Raw genomic sequence first — 23,660 nt, forward strand, 5'->3', positions numbered from 1 at the left:
CGCACTGCGTGTGAGACACAGCTTCCTTACCAACTCCTCAGTAGCATCCCTACCATCGCTCACTTTGCTCTCCGTAGGATAGGGACACACACTCTGCACGCAGCTCCATTACTGCTAGTTCAGCGGGCGCCGGCCCCCAGCAGTCCCACTGCATGTGGCTCTGGCACACCTGAGGCACGAGGTGCTGCTCGCCGGCCTTACAGCAGCACCCCTCCCCCAGCGGGTGCTTCTTGTGACAGACACAGTGCACACTTCCGGCGCAGTGGGCACTCTCTCCCAGCAGACACACCATACTCTGCTCCTGCACACACTGCACGTCATGCCTGCAGGAACAAAGGGGGCAGGCGTTCCAGTGCCGTAGGTCTCACGGCCCTTCGTAGCACCCTTTTGTGCTCGCTCGACTATATACAGAACAGGCAGGATTACTGTTGAACGTGATGGTATTTAATTTACCGACCTAGGGAAGATGGGAGGCCGAGCTGTCTTTACCAGGCATTCCACTTTGGTTTGCATGTCATTGGCAGCGTACAATACGCAGAGCCGACGCTGCTTCTCTCCCGCAGTATGTTCATATTGTACAGAGCAATGTTGCCTCTGGAAAGCACCGATAAAATATACCATTCGTGAAATGCTCGAAATTTAGAACTAATACAATGATAAAAAAAGTGGGAAAATAAAGCAGTGGTAGCTTTCGCGTGAAGTCAAAAGTGTCTTTTTCAAGTACATCATACATATTATGAATTAAATAAAAAAGTCTGATCACATATTGTCAGCTAGCTTCAAAAGCTAACATCAAGCTATACTAAAAGCACAGTTATTATTTATAAGCCACGTGCCACCCAAAAAGTATTTCTGCGCAGAAGTAACAGATTTTTTATTTATAATAGTCATTTTAATTTCATCGATTTATGATGGATGAAAGGCCTGTTAGTCACAGAAGGAAATGTGTCATTGGTTACCGAGTAGGGCAGAATATTTTGTTTGAAAACTGCAAGCACTTGTCCTGTTTTTGCAAAAACTCCAGCGGCATCTTCATAAAATGTACAAATTGTGATAGGGCTTTTTTTGTTTTAAGGACACACATTTAATTTTTACCAGACCCCTCAACTTTAACACAGCTGTCTATTTTAGTTACTTGAAATTCTTTGCACTTGAAGGACGTGAGCCGGTTCCTTATCTGTGTGTCATGCAACATGTGTCAAACTGAATCTTTTGAAATATCTGAGGTGTCTAAATTTAAATCGGTATTTTATTGTCACGCATTTACGTGAGTTTAAGCTATTGGCATTGGAAATGACAATGCCTTTCATTTATGTTTTAAAAACCAAAACATAAATAAAAGGCATTGTCATTTACAATGCCAATTGCTCAAACTTGTTTCTCTGTCTCACCTTCCTCTCTCCCAACTTCACCCTCCTTTCTCTCCACTACAACTTGCTGCCCCACCCACTTCACCCTTCCACCGACTCAATTACAATAACTTTTATTAAAGTATTAATTATTTAAAAAAAATTACAAGCCATTGTTATTTGTAATATCAATACATATAAGTCACATAAATACAACACATATTGCATTACAAATGCTATAGGTGTTATATTTGCAAAAGCTATAACTATTGGCATTGTCATACACAATGCCAATAACTCAAACTTTAATGCTGCAAGACCTATTGCATTGTGACTGATTGCCACTGGCTTACAATTTCAGTTTTGTGTTAATCCTATTGAAGGACTTCAAAATTTTTATTTATTTGAAATAAATATAAGTGCTGTTTTATTGCTCTATACGTGGGAGGGCTGTATAGGGTTATTGTTTCCCCTTAAAGCTCAATTTTATCTTTTTTATTTCTAGGTTGAAAACAGCTATTCTTTATCTGTCCCCATCTTCAAACAGTTCCACAAGAATATTATTGGGAAAGGAGGTGCCAACATCAAAAAGGTGAGGTACAAAGGATGTCATTTTTAAGAGTAGATCAGAGTCTATAGTTCTTTTCAAACACCATGTCTGGGAGATGGTGAGATGGGTGGAGGCTTTCTGGCCTTCTAGTTTACACGTCTGCTCACATTTACTTAAACTATGGCCAGGTGATGCAACCTGGTAGGAGCATACATATTTAAATGGATATCTGACCTTGACTCGTGGTAACACCAAAAAATAATAAAGCGCAGCTGCTATAAAGCCTGTTTAGGCATTTTGAGTTATTTTACAATATTGGATGTGACAGCTCGTTTATGTATGTCAGTGTACATACATCCACAGGCTACAGACATCCCCCCATCACTTTGTTTGCTGTCTGGGTGGTACATCTGTTAATGTTATCTATAACGCTATCCACTGTGTGAACTCAATGAGCTGCTCTAGAGCTGCTCTAGAGCCAGAGAACCAGTTCAGCAGAGCTGCCCTAGAGCCAGAGAACCAGGCCAGCAGAGCTGCCCTAGAGCCAGAGAACCAGTTCAGCAGAGCTGCCCTAGAGCCAGAGAACCAGGTCAGCAGAGCTGCCCTAGCGCCAGAGAACCAGTTCAGCAGAGCTGCCCTAGAGCCAGAGAACCAGGCCAGCAGAGCTGCCCTAGAGCCAGAGAACCAGGCCAGCAGAGCTGCTTTAGAGGGAGAGAACCAGGTCAGCAGAGCTGCCCTAGAGCCAGAGAACCAGTTCAGCAGAGCTGCCCTAGCGCCAGAGAACCAGTTCAGCAGAGCTGCCCTAGAGCCAGAGAACCAGGCCAGCAGAGCTGCCCTAGAGCCAGAGAACCAGGCCAGCAGAGCTGCTTTAGAGGGAGAGAACCAGGTCAGCAGAGCTGCCCTAGAGCCAGAGAACCAGTTCAGCAGAGCTGCCCTAGCGCCAGAGAACCAGTTCAGCAGAGCTGCCCTAGAGCCAGAGAACCAGGCCAGCAGAGCTGCCCTAGAGCCGGAGAACCAGGCCAGCAGAGCTGCCCTAGAGCCAGAGAACCAGGCCAGCAGAGCTGCCCTAGAGCCAGAGAACCAGGCCAGCAGAGCTGCCCTAGAGCCAGAGAACCAGGCCAGCAGAGCTGCCCTAGAGCCAGAGAACCAGGCCAGCAGAGCTGCCCTAGAGCCAGAGAACCAGGCCAGCAGAGCTGCCCTAGAGCCAGAGAACCAGGCCAGCAGAGCTGCCCTAGAGCCAGAGCACCAGGCCAGCAGAGCTGCCCTAGAGCCAGGCCAGCAGAGCTACCCTAGAGCCAGAGCACCAGGCCAGCAGAGCTGCCCTAGAGCCAGAGCACCAGGCCAGCAGAGCTGCCCTAGAGCCAGAGCACCAGGCCAGCAGAGCTGCCCTAGAGCCAGAGCACCAGGCCAGCAGAGCTGCCCTAGAGCCAGAGCACCAGGCCAGCAGAGCTGCCCTAGAGCCAGAGCACCAGGTCAGCAGAGCTGCCCTAGAGCCAGCGAACCAGGTCAGCAGAGCTGCCCTAGAGCCAGCGAACCAGGTCAGCAGAGCTGCCCTGGAGCCAGCGAACCAGGTCAGCAGAGCTGCCCTGGAGCCAGCGAACCAGGTCAGCAGAGCTGCCCTAGAGCCAGCGAACCAGGTCAGCAGAGCTGCCCTAGAGCCAGCGAACCAGGTCAGCAGAGCTGCCCTAGAGCCAGCGAACCAGGTCAGCAGAGCTGCCCTAGAGCCAGCGAACCAGGTCAGCAGAGCTGCCCTAGAGCCAGCGAACCAGGTCAGCAGAGCTGCCCTAGAGCCAGAGAAACAGGACATTGGGGCTTATTTACAAGCCCCTTGCGAAGCCGCTGCGTCACTTTTACCCACACAAAAAGTAAAGCACCGGAGGTGCAAGGGACTTGTAAATAAGCCCCATTGTGCCCATTTGAACCCAATGAAACAGTTACGTAACCTTCACACCACGGAAAAGGTGACCTAAAGCACCAGTTTATAAAGTTATTGCTCTTTCCACAGTTACTGGTAACTCAAGTCTCCTGCCTGAGGTCTACTACATTTAATGTAATTTAAAACTTCAGGTATCAAAATGCAAAGTTCTGTGAGCTATTAGCCTTACACTGGCTGAACAACTGTCTCCTACCATAGGACTGTTACGAGTGTCTACAAATCTAAGAATGCATTTTGGGAAGTAGATGATGCACCTCATGCCTGCAACTTAAAACAAGCATTTGCAGTGCAATAGGGCTGGCATTACTAAAGGTTTGAGCTTTTGGCGTTGCAAATGTTTGTTGAAAAATATTCCAGCAGTAGCATAAGTAATGAAATAAAATCCATGTAGACCACCAGTACCACCACCAACACAACCAGTACCATCATTGCTACAACCACCACAAGTACCATAACCACCACTCCAATTATTACTATTGCTACTCTATGGTTATAGTAATAATAGTGGTAGTTATGGTACTGGTGGAAAATTACTATTATAAATTACAATAACTGTTAATTTTTCAAAAGGCATTGCCATTTACAATACCAAAAGTTCCAAAACTCGCAGTTTCGAAACCTATTGCACTGTAAATGCTTGTTTAATAATGCTTGAAGCAGAAGCTTTGGGCGATTTTTTTAAGCTTAGTTTGCCGTTTTGTAGGAAAGCTGATTTGGGGTGGGAAAATGTCCACCTCAAATGAGAAGATCACTTGGTAGATGTAGCATAAATTTAATGTAATGACTCTGTGCTCAATCTTTGGGAACGTGGCATGAAGCAGTCGGGCTTAAATAAAATGCAATGTGTAAAAGATTAAAAGGAGCGTGCACAGTGCATAAACAGGAAATAAAAAACTCACTTAAATTCCACAACCAATTAAAAAATATATTTTATGTGAAAAAAATAACCAAAGCAACAAGGGTAACAGATATGAATGTTTAAAGACTTGAAAATGTCTCTTAAAAGCACAAAGTGCCTATGAGAGTCTGTGGAAGTGGTACACTGGAAGCTAGGTGTGAATTGAGGCCAACTGCAATGAAGCCCTGAATGAAGTCAAGTGTCACAGTCCTAACACATTTGTCACTTAAAAAATATTATTTTGCTTGAATGTTACCATCGTAGAAGAAAATAAAACAATCTAGCAATGCCAATGGAGGCAATACAAACACTGTCAAGGCAGTAGATATAAACGTTACATTTTTTATAGCTTTCCTCCACAGGGTGATATTAATACTACATAATCTATACACAACACACATATCTAAAAAGGTTTCCTCTGCAATAGAAATGTTAATTAACTTTTATAATAGTCTTTCAACTTGATGCTCATCTAGGTACCCGTGTTCTTTCCACATCCTTTTTCCATAACGGATTGGGCCTTGCACACCTTAGACATTAAGCAGTCACTCATGTATTATACTGACTGGACTAAGACCTTCTTCAAAACTAACCAGCTGTTTGCAGCTTTTGCTGAACCTCAAAAAGGTAACCTGATTTCCAAGGCAGCCATTATTATTATTTTTTTTAACCTTTGTTGAGAAATTTGCACAACATGTTAGAATATATTCAGGCGGAAGGTCCTCAATGAGTGAAGAAAACCACATCTGTTACATACACTGTATGGACATAATCAGCCTAGCATATTATGTGGAGAAAAGCTACGTGGAGCTAAGGAGGAAGGACAGGGGGGATGCCTAGGAGAGGCCAGGTGCTAATGGAAGTGATGGCAAGGAATAGTTAGGGCGTGTGAAAGGGGATGCTGTAGATCACGAGCCAACCCCGATGGCCGCTGCCAGCGGAGGGCGCGGGAGAGGCTGCAGATGGCAGGGTGCTCTGGCGATGGAGGTAAGAAATGAGGTTACCCCAAATGTCAATCAGATAGCTAGCTGCCAACACCAGGTCCCAGAATTCAGACCAAAGTGTCTGTCAATGCGCAGCATCTACGAGCTAAGCCCTGACCCTGGGCGCAGGTCTCCACCCCCAGTGCATGGAGACCCTACGCCGTGCAAGAACAAGCAGCATGGTGATCAGCTTGCTGGAGCTATCTGGACAGTATTTCACAAAACCTAAGAGGCGAAGCAGTGGGTCTGGCGTGACAGTCGCGGAGGTGATCTCGGTGTTGGTGCTGCACACATTGCGCCAGTAGGCAGAGACCTTTGGGCATAACAAGGCCAGGTGGTATGTCTGTAGCAGGAGCAGAGCATCGCTGACATCAGTCGCTGTGAAGGATGAGGTGCCAGGTTTTTAGGAACCTGGTGGTGCCAGGGGATAACACCCGAAGACCTCTAAGTTCTCCCTGTTCCGGACCACAGAAACAGAGTCTTCTAGGTGAAGTCAGAGATCGGGTTTTATTGGCTGCAACCAAGTAACAAGTGTCCTAGATGTACAACAGCACGGGATGTAAGTTCTCAGGAGACTGTTCGTTTTTACAGAACTAGCCTTCTCCTTTTATACAAAATATTACACTTCAGGCAAGAATTCTTTGTTTTATGATGCAACCATATACATATTTGTACAATAAAGAGTAAGCAAAGTCATGACGGCCAGCCTACAATTTCGTGTGTCCAGTTCGTGATAGATTACCCAGCTTGACCCAGAGCTACCATCAGATATCGATGAAACCCCAATAAAACCGGGCACCTCCTCATCGTAAAACCGGCCATAAACAAGAAACATGGACAGGTGTATGTGTGTGGATAACATGGTTTGTATGTAATGAATGGTTTATGGCATGTTGTGCCTTGATGCTATCTTACTCGGCCACTCGGCGAGGAACTGCCCGAACAGGTTTGGCTGGAGGCAGTGGAGTCAGCTCGGCCAGGTCATGGGGAAGTCAGCTAAGGTGGACGTGTCCTTTCAGATCAAACTCTGCCTTAATCAGTTGACTATATGAGGGCAAGCCACAAGATGGATGCCGTTCACAAAATGGAGTCCGAGGGTTCGGGACGGAAACCATGATTTAAGGGTGATAGCATCACTCAATTACGACGCAAATGCATAGGGATAATGTCCTAGTCATTACCGGCCTGTAGACACCAAATTCGTCAGGGTACGATGATATTTTGCGACACGAGTGTTGGGCCTCGGTACCATATTATAGCAGGGCCCAGAATTTCAGAACCACAAGGAGGCCCATTTTGTGCAGCGTGACAGGAGAGCGATATAATCTGTGCATGTATTTTCAAAGTATGGGGTGCAAGCGGTAATTAGGGGACAGGCGTTTGGTCTGATTGCAACAGTACAGCCAGACCTCCTGAGAGAAATCGGCACAAGTCCTTACTCCAGGCGGCGCCGTCAGCAGTATTATGGGACGCTGCCAGCGTGAGGGTGTAAATCGTGGTGACCAGCTTGCGGGGGGAGCTGGATGTGTAAGTGAAGTAGAGGGCAGCCATCGAGGGGGGGGGGGGGGGTGCTGAGGAAATCTGGGGTTAATCTCCTTGCAGGACACTTTGTTGGTAATACAGCAACGTGTCCATGGGGCCGGATTCTGCAGCAAGGGTAAAGAAGGTATTGGTAGGTTTATGGTCCGACACGTGACTAGCCCCAGGCGAGCTGCGCGCTTAACCATTCCATCAGTCTGCAGAGGGGGGAATGCCAGGTTCTCATCCAGGGGATACTCATCAATAGTCATAATCTATGAATAATCCCCGCCCATGTGCGGGATCCCGGAGCATATAGAAAATACATATAAATATATATGTATAAATATGTGAAACATATAATTGCAGCCTAAAAAACATTTTCTAACTGGCAAAAGTGCCGCAAAATTACATAAATTAGAATACATACAGTAGTACCCTTCCAAACCCTAAGGAAGAAAGAGCAGAAAACATTTGTATACAACAATGCTTTATTGCCATAGGAAAACCTGTAATTGCAGGCATTTGCCAGTAGGCTGCAGTAGAGTATAAAGCAAACAGAGAAAACTGACACCTTGCCTTTTAAGGCATTAGAGTAGGGGTACCGTGCCTTTTAAGACCTGAAGGCAACCCCCTGCTCCCATGGTGCACCACAGGTGACAGTTGGGTCAGTTCTTTTTTCCGGCTCCTTCTGTGAGGATCCTGGAGCTTGAGCTCTTCAGTTTTCAACTGAAATTGGTTTTTTGAGAGAGTTTTCTCAGATTATTCCTCAGTGGCAGACCCAGTCGCAACAGAAGACGCAGCAACATTTTTTGAATAAATAAGGCTTCTGATTTATTTTTCTGTGGTAACCCATAGCAATTTCCTGTCAGAATGCCTGCTCTTTTTAGGAAATGTCCTTCTTGTGACAAAAAGATGGCTCTGAGTGATCCACACTCTGTGTGTATTGTGTGTCTTCCAACAAGACGAAGTCTCCGTCCTTCTAGAGAAAATGGCCATAGAAGAGGTTCCCTTGATTCACAGAAATCAAGGAGTGTACTCACGATATTTCCTGGTTCAAAAACGAGGATCTGTCAAAGAATACAGACCCATCCTAGACCTTCGAAGGTTAAACAAGTTCATACGAAAAGAAAAGTTCCGTATGCTTGCCCTGCACCAGATCTTCCCACACCTACACCAGGGGGACTGGATGTGTGCCATCGACTTGCAGGACGCCTACTTCCACATACCAGTGTCCATCAAACATCGGAAGTTTCTAAGATTTCAGATCGGACGTTGTCACTACCAATATCGAGTACTGCCGTTTGGCCTGAAATCTGCACCTCGGACATTCTCAAAATGCATGGCGGTGGTGGCTGCTTTTCTCTGCAAAAGAAAGATCTTCGTCTATCCATATCTAGACGATTGGTTGTTGAAGAGCTCCACTCCGTCTCTGCTTCAGAACCATCTCTCGTTCTGCCTCAAACTGATGGAGTCGTTGGGTCTTCACGTCAATCTGAAGAAATCAGTTCTCAACCCCTCCCAACGGATCCATTACCTGGGTGCTTCTCTGGACTCACTTCAGGCAAGCGTGTGTCCTTCGGAAGAGAGGTTGTCATCTATGCTTCTGAAGGCTCACCTTCTTCTGGACAATCAGGCCCCAACAGCCAGACAAGTGTCCTCTCTGCTGGGATCGATGGCATCATGCATTTACATTGTGCCCAATGCTCGCCTTCACATGAGACCTCTGCAACAAGCCCTCGAGGATCAGTGGTCTCAAAGATCGGATCAGTGGGAAGACCGAGTCATGCTTCCTCAAGGAGCCAGGGACTCGATCAGATGGTGGTTGAAACGATCCAATCTTCTACGAGGAGTTCTGTTTCATCGTCCTCCTCCATCTCCGTCAATTGTCACGGATGCCTCCCTCCAAGGCTGGGGTGCTCACATGGACCAACTTCAAGTTCAAGGCCTTTGGTCCGAGATCGAGCAAGGCTACCATATAAACTTCCTGGAGCTGCGAGCAGTCCATCTTGCTCTCAAGTCTCTTTATCCTGCCCTGCGCACAAAACACCTCCAGATTCAGACGGACAACACAACAACAATGTTCTATCTGAACAAGCAGGGAGGCACAAGGTCAAGAGTCTTGTCTCTGGAAGCACAAGCCATCTGGCACTGGCTCCTAGCAAGAGGCCTGTCCGTCGTGGCAGTTCATCTACCAGGAATTCAAAACGTCCAAGCAGACTGCCTAAGCAGAATCTTCGTCGAAGCGCACGATTGGGTGCTCAACGAGGAAGTGGCTCAAGAAGTTTTTCGGTGTTGGGGCGTACCAGACGTAGACCTGTTTGCAGACACGGACAACGCAAAATGCCCCGTCTTCGCGTCCAGGTTCCCCCAACAGGGATCACTGGGGAATGGCCTTTTGATCAGCTGGTCTCAAACGTTACTCTACGCCTTCCCCCCCTGCCTCTGATCCCAGCAGTGATCCAGAAGTTCTACAGGACCAACACCAGAATGATCCTGATAGCACCAGAGTGGCCACGCCAGTGGTGGTACCCCGATCTCCTTCAGATGTCGGAGGTTCCTCACCGGCGCCTACCATGCCGTCCAGACTTGCTGACCAAAGACCAGGGGAGGGTGTTGCACCCCAACCTTCCTTCCCTTCGCTTGACGGCATGGCTCCTGAGGTCATCCAGTATGGACATCTAGACCTTCCAGCAGACGGCATGACTATTTTTAAAGAATCAAAGCGACCCTCCACTAGGAAGTCTTACGCTTTCAAGTGGAAGAGGTTTTTCATATGGTGTCGTGAGCATTCTCTTGACCCGGTACATGGCCAAGAGCAGGTGATTCTTCCATACCTTTTGCATTTAGCAAGATCAGGCTTGAAATATCCCTCCATCAGGGTTCATTTAGCTGCCATCACAGCATATAGGAAGTCTCCCAATCAGACATCTTTCTTCCTTACGCCAGTAGTTAAGGATTTCCTAGAAGGCCCGAAAAAAGTCTTCCCACCGGTGAGGTCTCCCTCTCCTCCCTGGGAGCTGAATATTGTACTGACTAAGCTGATGAGTGCTCCTTTCGAGCCTATCCATAAGGCTTCTTTACAGCACTTGACCTGGAAAGCTGCTTTTTTATTGGCGATTACCTCTGCCCGTAGGGTCAGCGAAATCCAGGCCTTGTGTTGCAAGGAACCTTACACAGTTTTTCATGCCAATAGGGTGGTTTTAAGAACACACCCAAGTTTGCTGCCTAAGGTGGTTTCAGACTTTCATATCAACCAGTCTATTACCTTACCTACCTTTTTTTCTAATCCTTCCACTCCCCCGGAGAGGTCATTACACTCCCTTGATCTCCGGAGGGTCCTGAAGTGTTACTTGTCAAAAACCCTGCCTCTGAGAAAGTCTGACCTGCTTTTTGTTAACTATGGCTGTACTAATACTGGTCTGGCAGCTTCCAAACGGTCAATTTCTCGCTGGATTGTCTCCTGTATAGCTTTTGCTTATCAACTAGCTAACAAAACCTTGCAGGGTAGACCACATGCACATTCTACCAGAGGGAAAGCTTAGACTACAGCTCTCCTTCGTAATGTTCCTATCTCTGAAATTTGTAAAGCGGCAACTTGGCGGTCTGTCCATACCTTTACCCGCCATTATTGCCTGGACTCAGATACTCAGGCCGATGCCAGAGTAGGGCAGGCCTCTTTAAGGAACTTGTTTGCTTAAGATGTATTGTCAATATATGTCTTAGCTTTTCTGTGAAGCTTTTATACTTCTTGCTCGTCCGCGAGACTTTGGGTATGAGCTTGCTAATCTATTCATAGATTATGACTATTGATGAGTATCCCCTGGATGAGAAGGATTAGTTACTTACCTGTAATCCTAGTTCTCATCCAGGGGTATACTCATCAAAGTCATAAGCTCCCGCCCACCTCCCCGGACGAGCAAAGTTACTAAGTTATGAGATGTTTTATTATGGATCTCCTCGGGTGTTATTCACCTCCAAAAAGAACTGACCCAACTGTCACCTGTGGTGCACCATGGGAGCAGGGGGTTGCCTTCAGGTCTTAAAGGAACGGTACCCCTACTCTAATGCCTTAAAGGCAAGGTGTCAGTTTTCTCTGTTTGCTTTATACTCTACTGCAGCCTACTGGCAAATGCCTGCAATTACAGGTTTTCCTATGGCAATAAAGCATTGTTGTATACAAATGTTTTCTGCTCTTTCTTCCTTAGGGTTTGGAAGGGTACTACTGTATGTATACTAATTTATGTAATTTTGCGGCACTTTTGCCAGTTAGAAAATGTTTTTTAGGCTGCAATTATGTTTCACATATTTATACATATATATTTATATGTATTTTCTATATGCTCCGGGATCCCGCACATGGGCGAGGATTATTCATAGCTTATGACTTTGATGAGTATACCCCTGGATGAGAACTAGGATTACAGGTAAGTAACTAATCCTTATGTGCGATGGGCATGGCATTAGTGGAGAGCATGCTAGAGCCAGAGTACCTCCTGAGTCTGTCCCAGGCCCAGCGCAAGGTCCCCACCGTATCTATTTTGTCGCGCTGGGTTTTACAGGGGCAAAGAGAGCAGTCTGGAACGGCTAGGGGGCAGCGAGGTCAGCCTCCACCGCAATGTGAAGCTGAAAAGGCGTCCAGTGCAACCAAAAGTGTAGGAAGCTGGCTTGAGCGCTGAGAGTATCTAGTTTGAAATCTGGGACACTCAGTCCCCCACGCGATAAGGGCAGTGTGAGAATGCTGTATGTGATCCTGGGCTGGCCCCCTGTCTAGACAAGGGTGATTATAAGTGAGCGAAGTCTGCAAAGAAAGTGAGCAGTGAGAGGCATGGGGATGTTCAAGAATAAATACAAAAACTTTGGAAGTACCACCATCTTGGCTATGGCGATGCGACCCGCCAGTGACTGGGGCAATCGTCGCCAAAGGTGAATCTTGATCTCCAACCAGTCCACTGCCCAGCCGAAATTCACCTTCCAAAGTTAGTCCACATCCATGCTAAGCCAAATACCTAGTAGGTCTTGATGCCCAAACAAACGGGTAGTCCAGAGTTAAGAGGACAGTGGCGTCCGTGAAGGGAAAAATAACACTTACCCCAGTTGACTTGGATGCCAGACAGACTGCAGAAGCGCACTATCTTGTGGACCATGGGGCCTAGATTCTCCTGGGGATTGCGGACGTAGAGTGACGTCGGTTCGAGGCATGTGGGCTGCTGAATTCATATCTGTGCATAGATCGCCGCCTAGTGTTGGGTCCGGATGATTGCACATTGTTGTCCTGGAAGAGTCTTCGAAGTATCACAAGATAGGTGGCTTCTCCCCTGGACTACAGTGCGCATGGGCATCAACTCCATCCCCAGATTGTTTTTTACCGCCATTGGGTTCGGATGTCTTTGGTTCCTTCTTGTCGGAATCGATAAAGAAAAAACATAAAACTTTCATTGAGACCAAAAGGTCTTTGGTCTTACGTCGGTATTGTCTTGCGTTCGGCTTAACAACTTTTCCTCTGCTCGGAGCCCAGCTCTGTACTTCCGCGTGCTTTCGGCGCGGAGGGCCTTGTCGACGCTCCAGACTCATCGACCATCCATCATGGACCGAAGTCCATTCAAAAGATGTCCGGTGTGTAACTCGAAGTACCCACACATCGATGTCCACCCGGTGTGCAACAAGTGCCTGTCGCCGGACCACGATGAGGCCAAGTGTATGGCCTGTTCGAGATTCCGGTCCAAGAAGACACTCTAGCTCCGTCGACCTGCGCGCCTGGAGGCCCAGCAATCTGCACCGGCGCCTACGGACATTTTCGATGCTGGGGAGGTCGAGGATGAAGATATCCAGGACGTCTCCGATTCAAACCCCGCGTCTGATGTCGAGGAAGACTACGACGCAGAGGCCGAAGCTTTCGAAAGCGAAGAAGTCGTCGAGGAGGTAGGAGACGACGATGGGGCCCTAGGGGCCATGGAGAATAGCTCGGATGAGGAGCTTCCTCAGACTGACTCTGGGGCCGTGCCAATCAATAAGGCCCAGGTCGAGGGATCGCCTTCGGGCCTTACCCAAGACCTGGATGTGAGTTCCTCGGCCCCGCCTGCAGGCCCGGCCACGAACATTGGTACCGAGTCACTCCCGGTGAAAATGAAACCGAAAGTGAAATCTACGGTCTCGACGCCAGATACTGCGCAGGTGCAGATATCGAAACCGAAAGTGCGCATCGCATTGGTTGGATCGTAGACTACGTAGGCCTCGGCGCCGAAGAAACCTAAGATGGCCGTCGAGCCGAAAGGCCAAGTCAAGATGGCCGAGCCGAAGGCTACTGCGTCGAAGACTAAGGTGAAGGGGTTAAACCCGGGCGCATCGGCGCCGAAGACAATCGACGCCGGCAAGAGTCGGGTCGACCACAAGAAGGCGGTTGACGACCCCAAAAAGTCTCTTGGAGACCCGAAGAAGCGGCCGAATGACCCGAAGGTCCTCTCTGCCCCGCTTCCACACGACAGGGCCAAGGGGGCTGCGCCGAGTGTGTCGACTCCGAAAGTGGCCTTGAAGGGCTCCACTCCGAAACCGTCCTCGAAGGACTCCGTCGAACCGGCACGTCCATCTGCCGCGTTCACGAAGGTCACGGAGTCCCTGCAGCGCATGAGGGACAGCACCGCGGCAGTCGAGCCGAAGGACCCTCCGCCTGCCAAGCCTCTGGAAAAACCGGCAAAGGCGTCCACGCCGATCCTCTTTACCTTGCCGCTTAAGACGGCGCCGAAGGCTTTCGCTGCTAAACCGGGGGCCGGCGTGCCCGAGAAGGAATCTTCGACGCCGAAGGCATCGTTGGTGGTCCATGGCCCGCGGCCTCCAACTCTCAGAGGAGGAGCGTCAAGAACATTTCATCGACGCCGAAACGGGCAGGCTTTCCCTTCTGAAGAGGAAAATCACCCCAGAACCCCAATTGGAGTCTTACAGAATCCCCCTAAAGAGGAAAATGGACTCTGCTGGTACTCCAGCCTTGGTGGAGCCCATTTCACCACAAGCTCACGAGGTCTCGCCCACTTACTCCGACGTGGACGCTGGTGAGGGCGATGGCGAGGATGAATATAGCTATCCGGTCTACACAGACCCGGAGGATGTAACAGAGCCCTGGTCTGCCGGTGGTGACCCTGGGGACCCACATTCGGGACAAGACCCTCAGATCTTCTCTGCTTAAACTTCACTTACTGAAGACTCTGCTGCTTTCAATGCCCTCATTGAGCGGGCAGCAGCCAATCACAATGTCCAGCTGCATGCTGACCCTGTGGACGTAGATTTCCTCTGACACCTTTTCTGTGTCTGAAAAGACTGTGAAAACTCTGCCAAAGCTGAAAGGCGTTTTGAAGCACGCTGCTGAGGTCTTCAAAGAACCCACCAGGGCGAGAGTCATCAACCCGAGGATTGACAAAAAGTACAAAGCGGCGCCTACTGATCCAACTTATATTAAAGGACAGTTGCCTCTGGACTCCCTGGTCGTCTCGAATGTCCGTAAGAGGGCCAATTCTCAGACTACGGGTGATGCTCCTCCCCCAGACAAAGAATCCAAGGTCTTTGAGGCTTCGGGGTAGAAGAGGGTAACAGCGCAGGCAGTTAACATATGGCGCATCTCAAACATACAAGCGCTCCCGGCGCGTTATGACAGGGCGCACTACGATACCCTAGAGACCCTTTTGCCACAACTGCCTGATCAATATAAGGAAGGAGCTGAGATGCTAATCCAGGAGAGGAAGCTGATCTCCAACGCTTCCATAAAGTGCGCTCTGGACGCGGCTGACACCGCTGCGCGCGCCATTAACACCAGTGTTATGCTTCGGAGACATGCCTGGCTGAGAATCTCTGGTTTCAAGCCAGACATCCAGACCACCATCTTGAACCAAACAGTCAACCTAGATCACCTGTTTGGCCCGGAGGTTGACACCACCCTAGAAAAAATGAAAAAGGATCCTGACACTGCAAAATTCATGGGTGCCTTGCAGTCCCAGCAGTTTCGGGGTGGGTCCTTTCGTCGCTCCTATACCAGAGGCACCTCAAGGGGGTCAGCTTTCGCAGTCCGCGCAGTTCTACAAAGGCAACACCCAGACTACTTATGCCAACAAGAGTCGGGGTGGATACCGCGGCAACAGGGCCAAAGGCAGAGGACGTGGCAACAGCTCCAGGTCCTCTACCGCCAACAAACAGTGACGCATTGTCACTGCCCCCCGACCACACAACACAGGTCTGGGGGAGACTCCAGCAGTTCCTGCCCGTGTGGAAGTCCATCACCACGGACAGGTGGGTCAGAAAGCTTATCCAATTTGGTTATTGTCTGGAGTTAACATCCACTCCCCCCAACATACCCCCAAGGCACCGTCCTATGTCGGACGAGCACTTGCACTTATTGCAGCAGGAGGTCAACGTCATGCTGCAAAAAGGGGCAATAGAGCTCGTGCCCATGCAGGGAAGAGGCACAGGAGTTTACTCCCTGTACTTCCTGATTCCAAAGAAGGACGGGTCCCTCAGGCCCATCCTGGATCTCAGGCCCCTCAACTTCTACATCCTGTCAGAGCACTTCCACCTGCTAACACTGCAGCAAGTGCTCCCGCTGCTCCAAAAGGGGGACTTTCTCGCAACTTTAGACCTAAAGGATGCGTACTTTCACATTCCACTACATCCTTCACACAGAAAATACCTCCGGTTCACCATCCAAAACCAGCACTACCAATTCAGGGTTTTGCCTTTTGGGGTCACCACGGCACCCAGGGTATTCACAAAGTGCCTGGCGACGGTGGCAGCACATCTGAGACGACAAAACATCCACGTCTACCCCTATCTGTCAGCCCAGCAGTGTGCCGACCACATGTCCCACACCATTCACCTCCTGCACGATCTGGGATTCTCACTGAATGACCCAAAATCCCACCTCCAGCTCGCCCACTTACGGCAGTATCTGGGTGCGACCATACACTCTGGCGGCCACAGCACAGCCGAATTCAGTGAGAGTCAGCAGCATTCAATCGCTGATCCAAAAATTCAAACCTCAATACTCGCTTCCAGCAAGAGTGTTCATGCAGTTGATAGGCATGATGGCCTCCTGCATCTCCATTGTCCCGCACGCGAGACTACATATGCGTCCGCTTCAGGAGTGCTTGGCACGTCAGTGGACTCAGGCTCACAACCAGTTGACAGACCTAGTGTTGGTGAGCGGTCGGGCATACAACTCTCTGCATTGGTGGAATCCACGAAACCTTTGCAAGGGCCGACCGTTCCAGGAGCCTGTGCCACAGATTATCCTGACGATGGACCCTTCTCTCCAGGGATGGGGAGCGCATGTACTCCAATACACTGTGCAGGGACTATGGACGCAACAACAAGGGAAGGTGCACATCAATGTTCTGGAACTGATGGCAATCTTCATGGCATTAAAAGCATTCAAGGTACATCTGTGCAACAAGGTCATGTTGATCCGGACGGACAACATGACGGCAATGTACTACATTCAAAAGCAGGGAGGAACACACTCTGCAGCTGTCTCATCTGGCTCAGAGCATGTGGAAGTGGGCTATTCAGAGGAACATCTTCCTCATGGCAGAGCATGTCCCGGGCAAGGACAATCAGATGGCGGACCTGCTCAGCAGACACAGCCACCAGATGCACGATTGGGAGATACATCCATCAGTACTCCAGCCGTACTTCCAAAAGTGGGGTCATCCAGAGATAGACCTGTTCGCCACAAAGGAGAACGCAAAATGCCAAAGCTTCGCCGCCAGGTTCCCACACCCACAGTCGCAGGGCAATGCGATATGAATGAACTGGTCAGGCAAATTTGCGTATTCTTTTCCCCCAGCACCTCTGATACCGCTGGTGGCACGCAAGCTCAGGCAGCACTCGATGACTCTCATCCTGGTTGCTTCAAAGTGGGCTCGCCAACCATGGTACACCACGTTTCTAGAACTGTCCGTGGTACCGCATCACAGGCTACATCTCACACCCAGCCTTCTGATGCAGAGCCATGGCGACGTTCAGCACCCGGATCCGCAAAAGCTCAACCTGGCGATCTGGCTCCTGAAGTCCTAGAGTTTGGCTACCTGCACTTACCTGCCGACTGTATGGACATCATTCGGGAGGCAAGGAAGCCCACCACTAGAGCATGCTATGCGGCAAAATGGAAGGGGTTTGTCATTTATTGTGCAGACCACAACCTTAACCCGCTGGATGCTTCTATTCAGAACATCATCTGTTACCTTTTCCATCTGTACAAGTGTAATCTGGCCTATGCTTCCATTCGCATTCATCTGTCTGCAATGGCCGCTTATCTCCAAAATAGGCAGCACCTCTCCCTCTTCAGGGTGCCTGCTATCAAGGCTTTTCTGGAACGGCTCAAACGAGTCATTCCGCCACGGACTCCACCAGCTCCTGAGTGGAACCTCAATGTGGTCCTTACCAGGCTGATGGGTCCTTCCTTTGAACCACTGCATTCCTGCGAGATTCAGTTCTTGACATGGAAAGTGGCTTTCCTCATAGCAATTACATCGCTACGGAGGGTTAGTGAATTGCAAGCCCTCACAATCCAAGAGCCATTTATTCAAATTCATTCCAACAGGGTAGTGCTTCGCACCAACCCGAAGTTTCTACCCAAGGTTGTGTCTCAGTTTCACATCAACCAAACAATCGAATTACCGGTTTTCTTTCAAAATCCTGAGTCTCTGGCGGAGCGGATGCCCCATACCCTTGACGTTAAACGGGCCCTAATGTATTACATCAATAGGACCAAGGATTTTAGGAAAACTAAGCAACTTTGTCGCCTTTGCACCGCACCACAAAGGTAACCCTATTTCCAAGGCTGGTATTGCTAGGTGGATCGTTAAATGTATCCAGATCTGCTATTTAAAAGCAAAACACACTCTTACCATTCCGCCAAGAGCCCACTCCACCAGGAAATTAGGGGCCTCTATGGCATTCCTTGGAAACATTCCTTTTTTTTTTTTAATTGAGATGGATTAGAATACAAAAAAGAAACGATCATAAATACAGTTAAAATATCAGCTGGATAAAAAAGATAACCTGACAGAATACACGAGGGTTTAAGAAGAAACATATATACACAAATGCCTATTTCTTATAGACTATAAAACGTTCAGCTTAGAAGAGAATACATTTAAGATTACAAGAAAAGATAAAGGACAATGTCTTAAAGTGCTTTACATACAGGCATGGACTCGACATTTTTATCATCTTGTTTTCCTCCAATTACTAAGAGGTGCCCAGATTTTTTTACCATAGTCTTTCTTTTTTTGTCCCTTAAAATTATATAAACACTCCTCAATATTGTGGATCCCAAGCAGTCTAGTTAGCCAGATCTGTAATGAGGGGGCTACTGGATCTTTCCAGGCCGCCGCTATTAAAATTCTTAACACTGCAACACACAGAAAGACAAAAGCTTCGGCTTCATGTGCAACTTTAAGATTTTCATCCCTGCCAATTAACACAGTAGTTGGGGATAGAGAGATTTGGCCCTCTAGCAGCCCCGATAAAAACTTCTCCATTTCAGTTAAGACAGGTTTAAGATTTGGACAAGAATAGAACATATGGGTTAGATCTGCTGGGCCATGGTTACATCTTGGACATCTGTCTGTATCCCTTTTACCCCATTGAAACAGCTTCGCGGGGGTGTAATATAAATTAAAGATCATCTTGTAATGTTGTGTTTTTAGGTTGGTTGCTCTTAATGTTTTCTTATTCAGTGCCAGGGCATAGTCCACATCTACATTTGGATCCCCTATTCTATGGGCCCAGGCGTTTTCCACTTGTGCTACATCCTCTTCCATGCCCTGTAAAAGATGACCATAACCTATTTTAATCTTTCTGCCCCCATTCCTTATATATTGAACAATCGGGTTTAACTCCTGAATAGAAATCCTAGGTCTTAAAGATTTCACTGATTGTTCTAACTGGTTATACAGCATCCAGTGGTTCGTTGGGATACCGTATCTTTGTTGCAAGATCTCAAACCCTAACAGATCTTCCTTGCTCATAACATCGCCCAAACACCGGATACCCAACCTTTTCCAAAGGGTGCTATTCTTATTCTGTCCAAGATGTATAAATGGGCTTGAGTTCCAAAGGTCTAAAATCCCATTGATCTTAGGAATCTTAAGAAATTTCAGCATTAAATTCCATACACCCCATACACTTAACATCACTTTACTTTTACTCCTCTTGTAATATCGCACGTTAACTTCCCAAGTTAAAATCCCCTTGGCTTTTTCACCGATTACTACTTCGTAGATTGTGGGAATTCTGGGAGAGCCAGGCAACAGTGCGGGAGTGTCAAAGCACAATAACTGTTTCATATGCAGCAATAAACATACCCAATGATACAGTCTGAGATTAGGAGCTGCTAGCCCTCCTCTCTCTAATGGTAATGACAGTTTAGCTAGCGATCTTCTCACTTTACCGTATTGCCAGAGAAACTGTGAGAAAACGGATTCCATTTTTTTCATCAGGGCTTCATCAATTAATAAGGGAATGGCACGGAATAAATACAATAATTTTGGGAACATTGTCATTTTAAGAACATTCACTCGACCGATCAAAGACAGATGTAGTACATCGATTCTTCTCAAATCCTTATCCATCGCCGCTAATACCGGCGAATAGTTTTCCTGAATGATTTTACCCACGTCAGCATTAATTTTAACTCCTAAATAAACTGCAGAATCGACACATCTTTGATCCCTTTTCTGAATATTCTTTGTACAAATTATTATAGTTTTCTCAGTATTGAGTTTATACCCTGAATATGTCCCAAACTGCTGAGCCAAGTTAGTTAGTTCTTGTATTGCTATATCCGGCTTGTTTGTAACAATTGCCAGGTCGTCCGCATACGCCAATATCTTAGTAGTGTGACCATGAGATATAACAGAGGATATTTTATCTGAAGCCAGAATCTTCCTAATCAACGGATCTATGTATAATGAAAACAGTATGGGTGAACAGGGACAACCCTGGCGTGTACCTCTTCTGATCATTACCTCCTCCGATTGGAGCCCCATTGTAGTGATTCTGGCAACTGGGTCCATATACATTGCCTTAATAACTTTCCTATATTTTTCTCCAAAACCCCTTTTCTCCAACACCTCCCACATAAAATCCCAAACCACACGGTCAAACGCCTTCTCGGCATCCAATAAAATCATAGCCATGTCACCCCCTGCAACAGTAACAGCATCAAATAATGAAATAGCCCTGGCTGTATGTTCAGTGGTACCTCGCCCTGGGACAAACCCATGCTGCCAGGGTGATACGAGTTGACCTATAATCCCTCCTAGTCTTTTAGCCCATATTTTTTAATATAATTTCACATCTGTATTTATTAAAGATATCTGCCGATATGAGCCGGGATTCTCCTCTGGCTTTCCCTTTTTGTGAAATACCACAATATTGGTCTGCTTCCACGTATCCGGAATAATACCTGAGCATATAACTCCATTAAAAAGATCTTCCAGTATGGGAAGAATTTCTTCACTCAAAGCCCTATAAACCTCAATTGGGATCCCATCTGGACCAGCTGCTTTACCCAATGCCAGTTCACTCAGAGCATTTTTTATCTCCTCACTTGTTATATTCAATTCCAATCGAGCTCTATCCTCCTCCTCCACCCTTGGTGTTATAAGAAATTGGTCTTGCATGGGTGATGCCACTCCTGGCTCCTGATTATAAAGTTTTTGATAAAATTCTTGGAACGCCTGTATTATAGAGTTTGGGTCATTATATTCTCTCCCATTGTATTTGATCTTACTAATTTTATTTCTATTCAAATCTTGTCTTATACGCAGTGCTAATGCTCTGCCAGCCTGTTATGTGTAAATGTAAATGTATTGGCATTTATATAGCGCACTACATACCCGTAGGATCCCAAGGCGCTTCGACCGCTGCGAAACCCTTCCTGGCTTCCCTGAGAGATGGTCCCTTAATGGGTATCTCCAGGGTGAGACCAGGCATCCACGGCGGTCTGGTGGGGCCGTTAGTGAAGATGAGGCAAGCTAATCCCCAGAGTTGCCGAGTGTGATCGCTGATCAGAGTGGGCACCGAGGCGAGAGAATTATCGAGTCCGCTGACCCTGGTCCAGAAACCTGCCGCGCCGGGAATCGAACCCTGGTCCCAGGCCGTCCTCTGCTCTCGGGTCTGCCGCCTCTAACCAGTGAGCCAGCCTGTTCACCTGTCTCATATCGCCTTGCTCTCTGTGTCTGATATTCACATATCTCTTTCTGAGTGATTATTTTTAAAAGGTCACCCTTGATCCTGGCCCTATTTCTAATAGTCTCCCCAGTATCTTTACCGGTTGTTATTTCGTCAACGTGATATCTCTCTATTTCTGCCAGATCTACAATAAGCTCATCTATCTTGCTTTTATCCTCTTTCCTTATTCTTGTTGCACAGCTGATCGTCTCCCCCCTTAATGCAGCTTTAAACGACTCCCAAACCCCATTTCTGGAGGCACTATATCTATTACAATCAAAAAATTCCTTTGACCATCTTTTCATATGCTTTAAAAACCTTTCATCATTTAATAATTTTCTATCAAATGTCCATCTAGAAGTTTTCCTTAATACACTGGGAACTTTGTAAGAGAGTATCAGAGGATTATGATCAGAAATTATTCTTGGTAATTTCTGAATGTTAACCTTACCTATCTCCCCTATTGTAATAAAAAATAATCTAACTTAGAATACTTTTGTGCTGGATGGGAGAAATATGTATACCCACTGTAGGAAGGTACATCCTGACTATGGTTGCCCCCAACTTTTTGCCCTGTGTTTTAGCTGGTTTTGGACATAGTCGACCTGGGACCCTGCCAATCAGGACCCCAGGCCTACTGCTCTCTCTTTAAAATGGATTCCATGTACCCTAGGTACATTTCCAATTGGTACTGGGCCACCCTATCAGACCCTGTAACTCAGGGCATGGGTGTACCCAGGGCTGCCAGGGGCTGCAGCATGTATTATGCCACCCCTGGCTGGCCTCCTAAATTTGACACAACTGGCTGCATGACAGCTGGGGCAAAGTCGTGTAATCACCCTTTGCTGTAGGTGTAGTATACCTATACCTAACCCTAAAATGGACACACAGATTCCTATCAGTCACTCCTATGGCAGGCCTTGACAATCCTGAAGGCAGAGTGCTTGGAATCGTGTGAGATGGTGCCCTGGCATGAGCTGAGCCTGTCTGCAGCTTGCGGAATCAAGTCCTAATAGCTGTTCCATGATATCGCATACCATATACTCTTAAGTGCATTATAATCCTCGCGGTTAAATGCTATCTTTGGTATTGCTTTATCAAAACATGTCGAGTAAGGTGTCATACGAATTGGAATACTAACCCCTCGCCAATTCTGGCGACGGGGTTAGCATTCCACCCTTCTAGAGGGACACGACATGTATGTAACTGTGAACCCCGGTTAAAGTTAACTGAAGCCTCAGCTCCACAAAATGGATGCTGCCACCACAGACACGAGTCTGACCCCCTGCAGCTGGGAGTCCTTCCAGCGAGGGGAGCCTGGACAAAGGGTTTCCTGTCAGGGGCGGTGCTAGCACCGTCCCAGACATGGTTTTGTGTATCCTGGGTAGGCAGGGCTTTACAGGAAGGTGACTGCTGAGTGGCACCCCGGTGCTCACTACGCATAGGCCGGTCTGAACCAGTTCCAGGGGCACACCAGCCCCTGGCCTGGGGAAGTCCAGCATGGCTGAGGGGTGTAACCACCCCCCACCTAGTCCCACCCATAGGCAGGACCTAGTCACCGGGTCAGCCCCCTTTTTTAGTATAAAGATGGGAGCGGGCCCCCTGTTAAAATTAGATCATCTTTGGAATCAAGATACCACTTTCTTCGAAAGGACTTCACGATTTCTTCTTCAAGATTCTCCCTTGTGGCTAAGGAGTAGTCACCCTGCATCAAGCGGGCACCATCCTAAAGAACACTGCGGTCTGCTGCAAGTCCTTCATCACGAATCCGACGACCCAGCTCGACGAGACCCGGCTTCCCTGGCACCTCTGACCTCTACTCACCTCTACAGCCAAGCTGAGAACCGTGAGTGCGACGAGACCTCAAGGGACCGACGATCGCCAAGACTGCACGACATCTTTACTGCAAGCCCACCGTGTCCTCCACTGGTGAGTGCTTTGGGGTCCGAGAAGCCCCGACCCTGCGCAGCTCCAGCACCCAAGATCAGCCTCCCTGCATCTCCACGATCGGCGTGGGGCCCTTCTGCTGTTTGCTGTGCACCGCGTTGTTTGGCTACTAGCCGGCTGGCTTGTGGCCTTCTGAACGACGCCCAACGACTTCACGACTGCTGGTCTGGTTGCTCCAGACTGGCCCTTGCTTCCTTCTTCAAGAGAGGCACCCCGGACCCTCCTGGTCCACTCCAGACGCCATTTTAGGTCCACCGCG

The 23,660-nt window shown here is 48.0% G+C and overlaps 1 protein-coding gene across 4 annotated transcripts in view; it reads left to right on the forward strand.

The window, feature by feature from the left end:
* HDLBP (high density lipoprotein binding protein) overlaps positions 1-23,660 on the forward strand; it is a 955,902-nt gene that overhangs the window by 410,295 nt on the left and 521,947 nt on the right. For all 4 annotated transcript variants that reach the window (XM_086944014.1, XM_086944016.1, XM_086944015.1 and 1 more), the window contains exon 15: positions 1,855-1,941. In XM_086944014.1, the coding sequence (XP_086800140.1) occupies positions 1,855-1,941 (87 nt within the window). The remainder of the gene's footprint in view (positions 1-1,854; positions 1,942-23,660) is intronic.

Source organism: Lissotriton vulgaris, chromosome 11, assembly GCF_964263255.1.
Source record: "Lissotriton vulgaris chromosome 11, aLisVul1.2, whole genome shotgun sequence".
Classification (NCBI taxonomy): Eukaryota; Metazoa; Chordata; class Amphibia; order Caudata; family Salamandridae; genus Lissotriton; species Lissotriton vulgaris.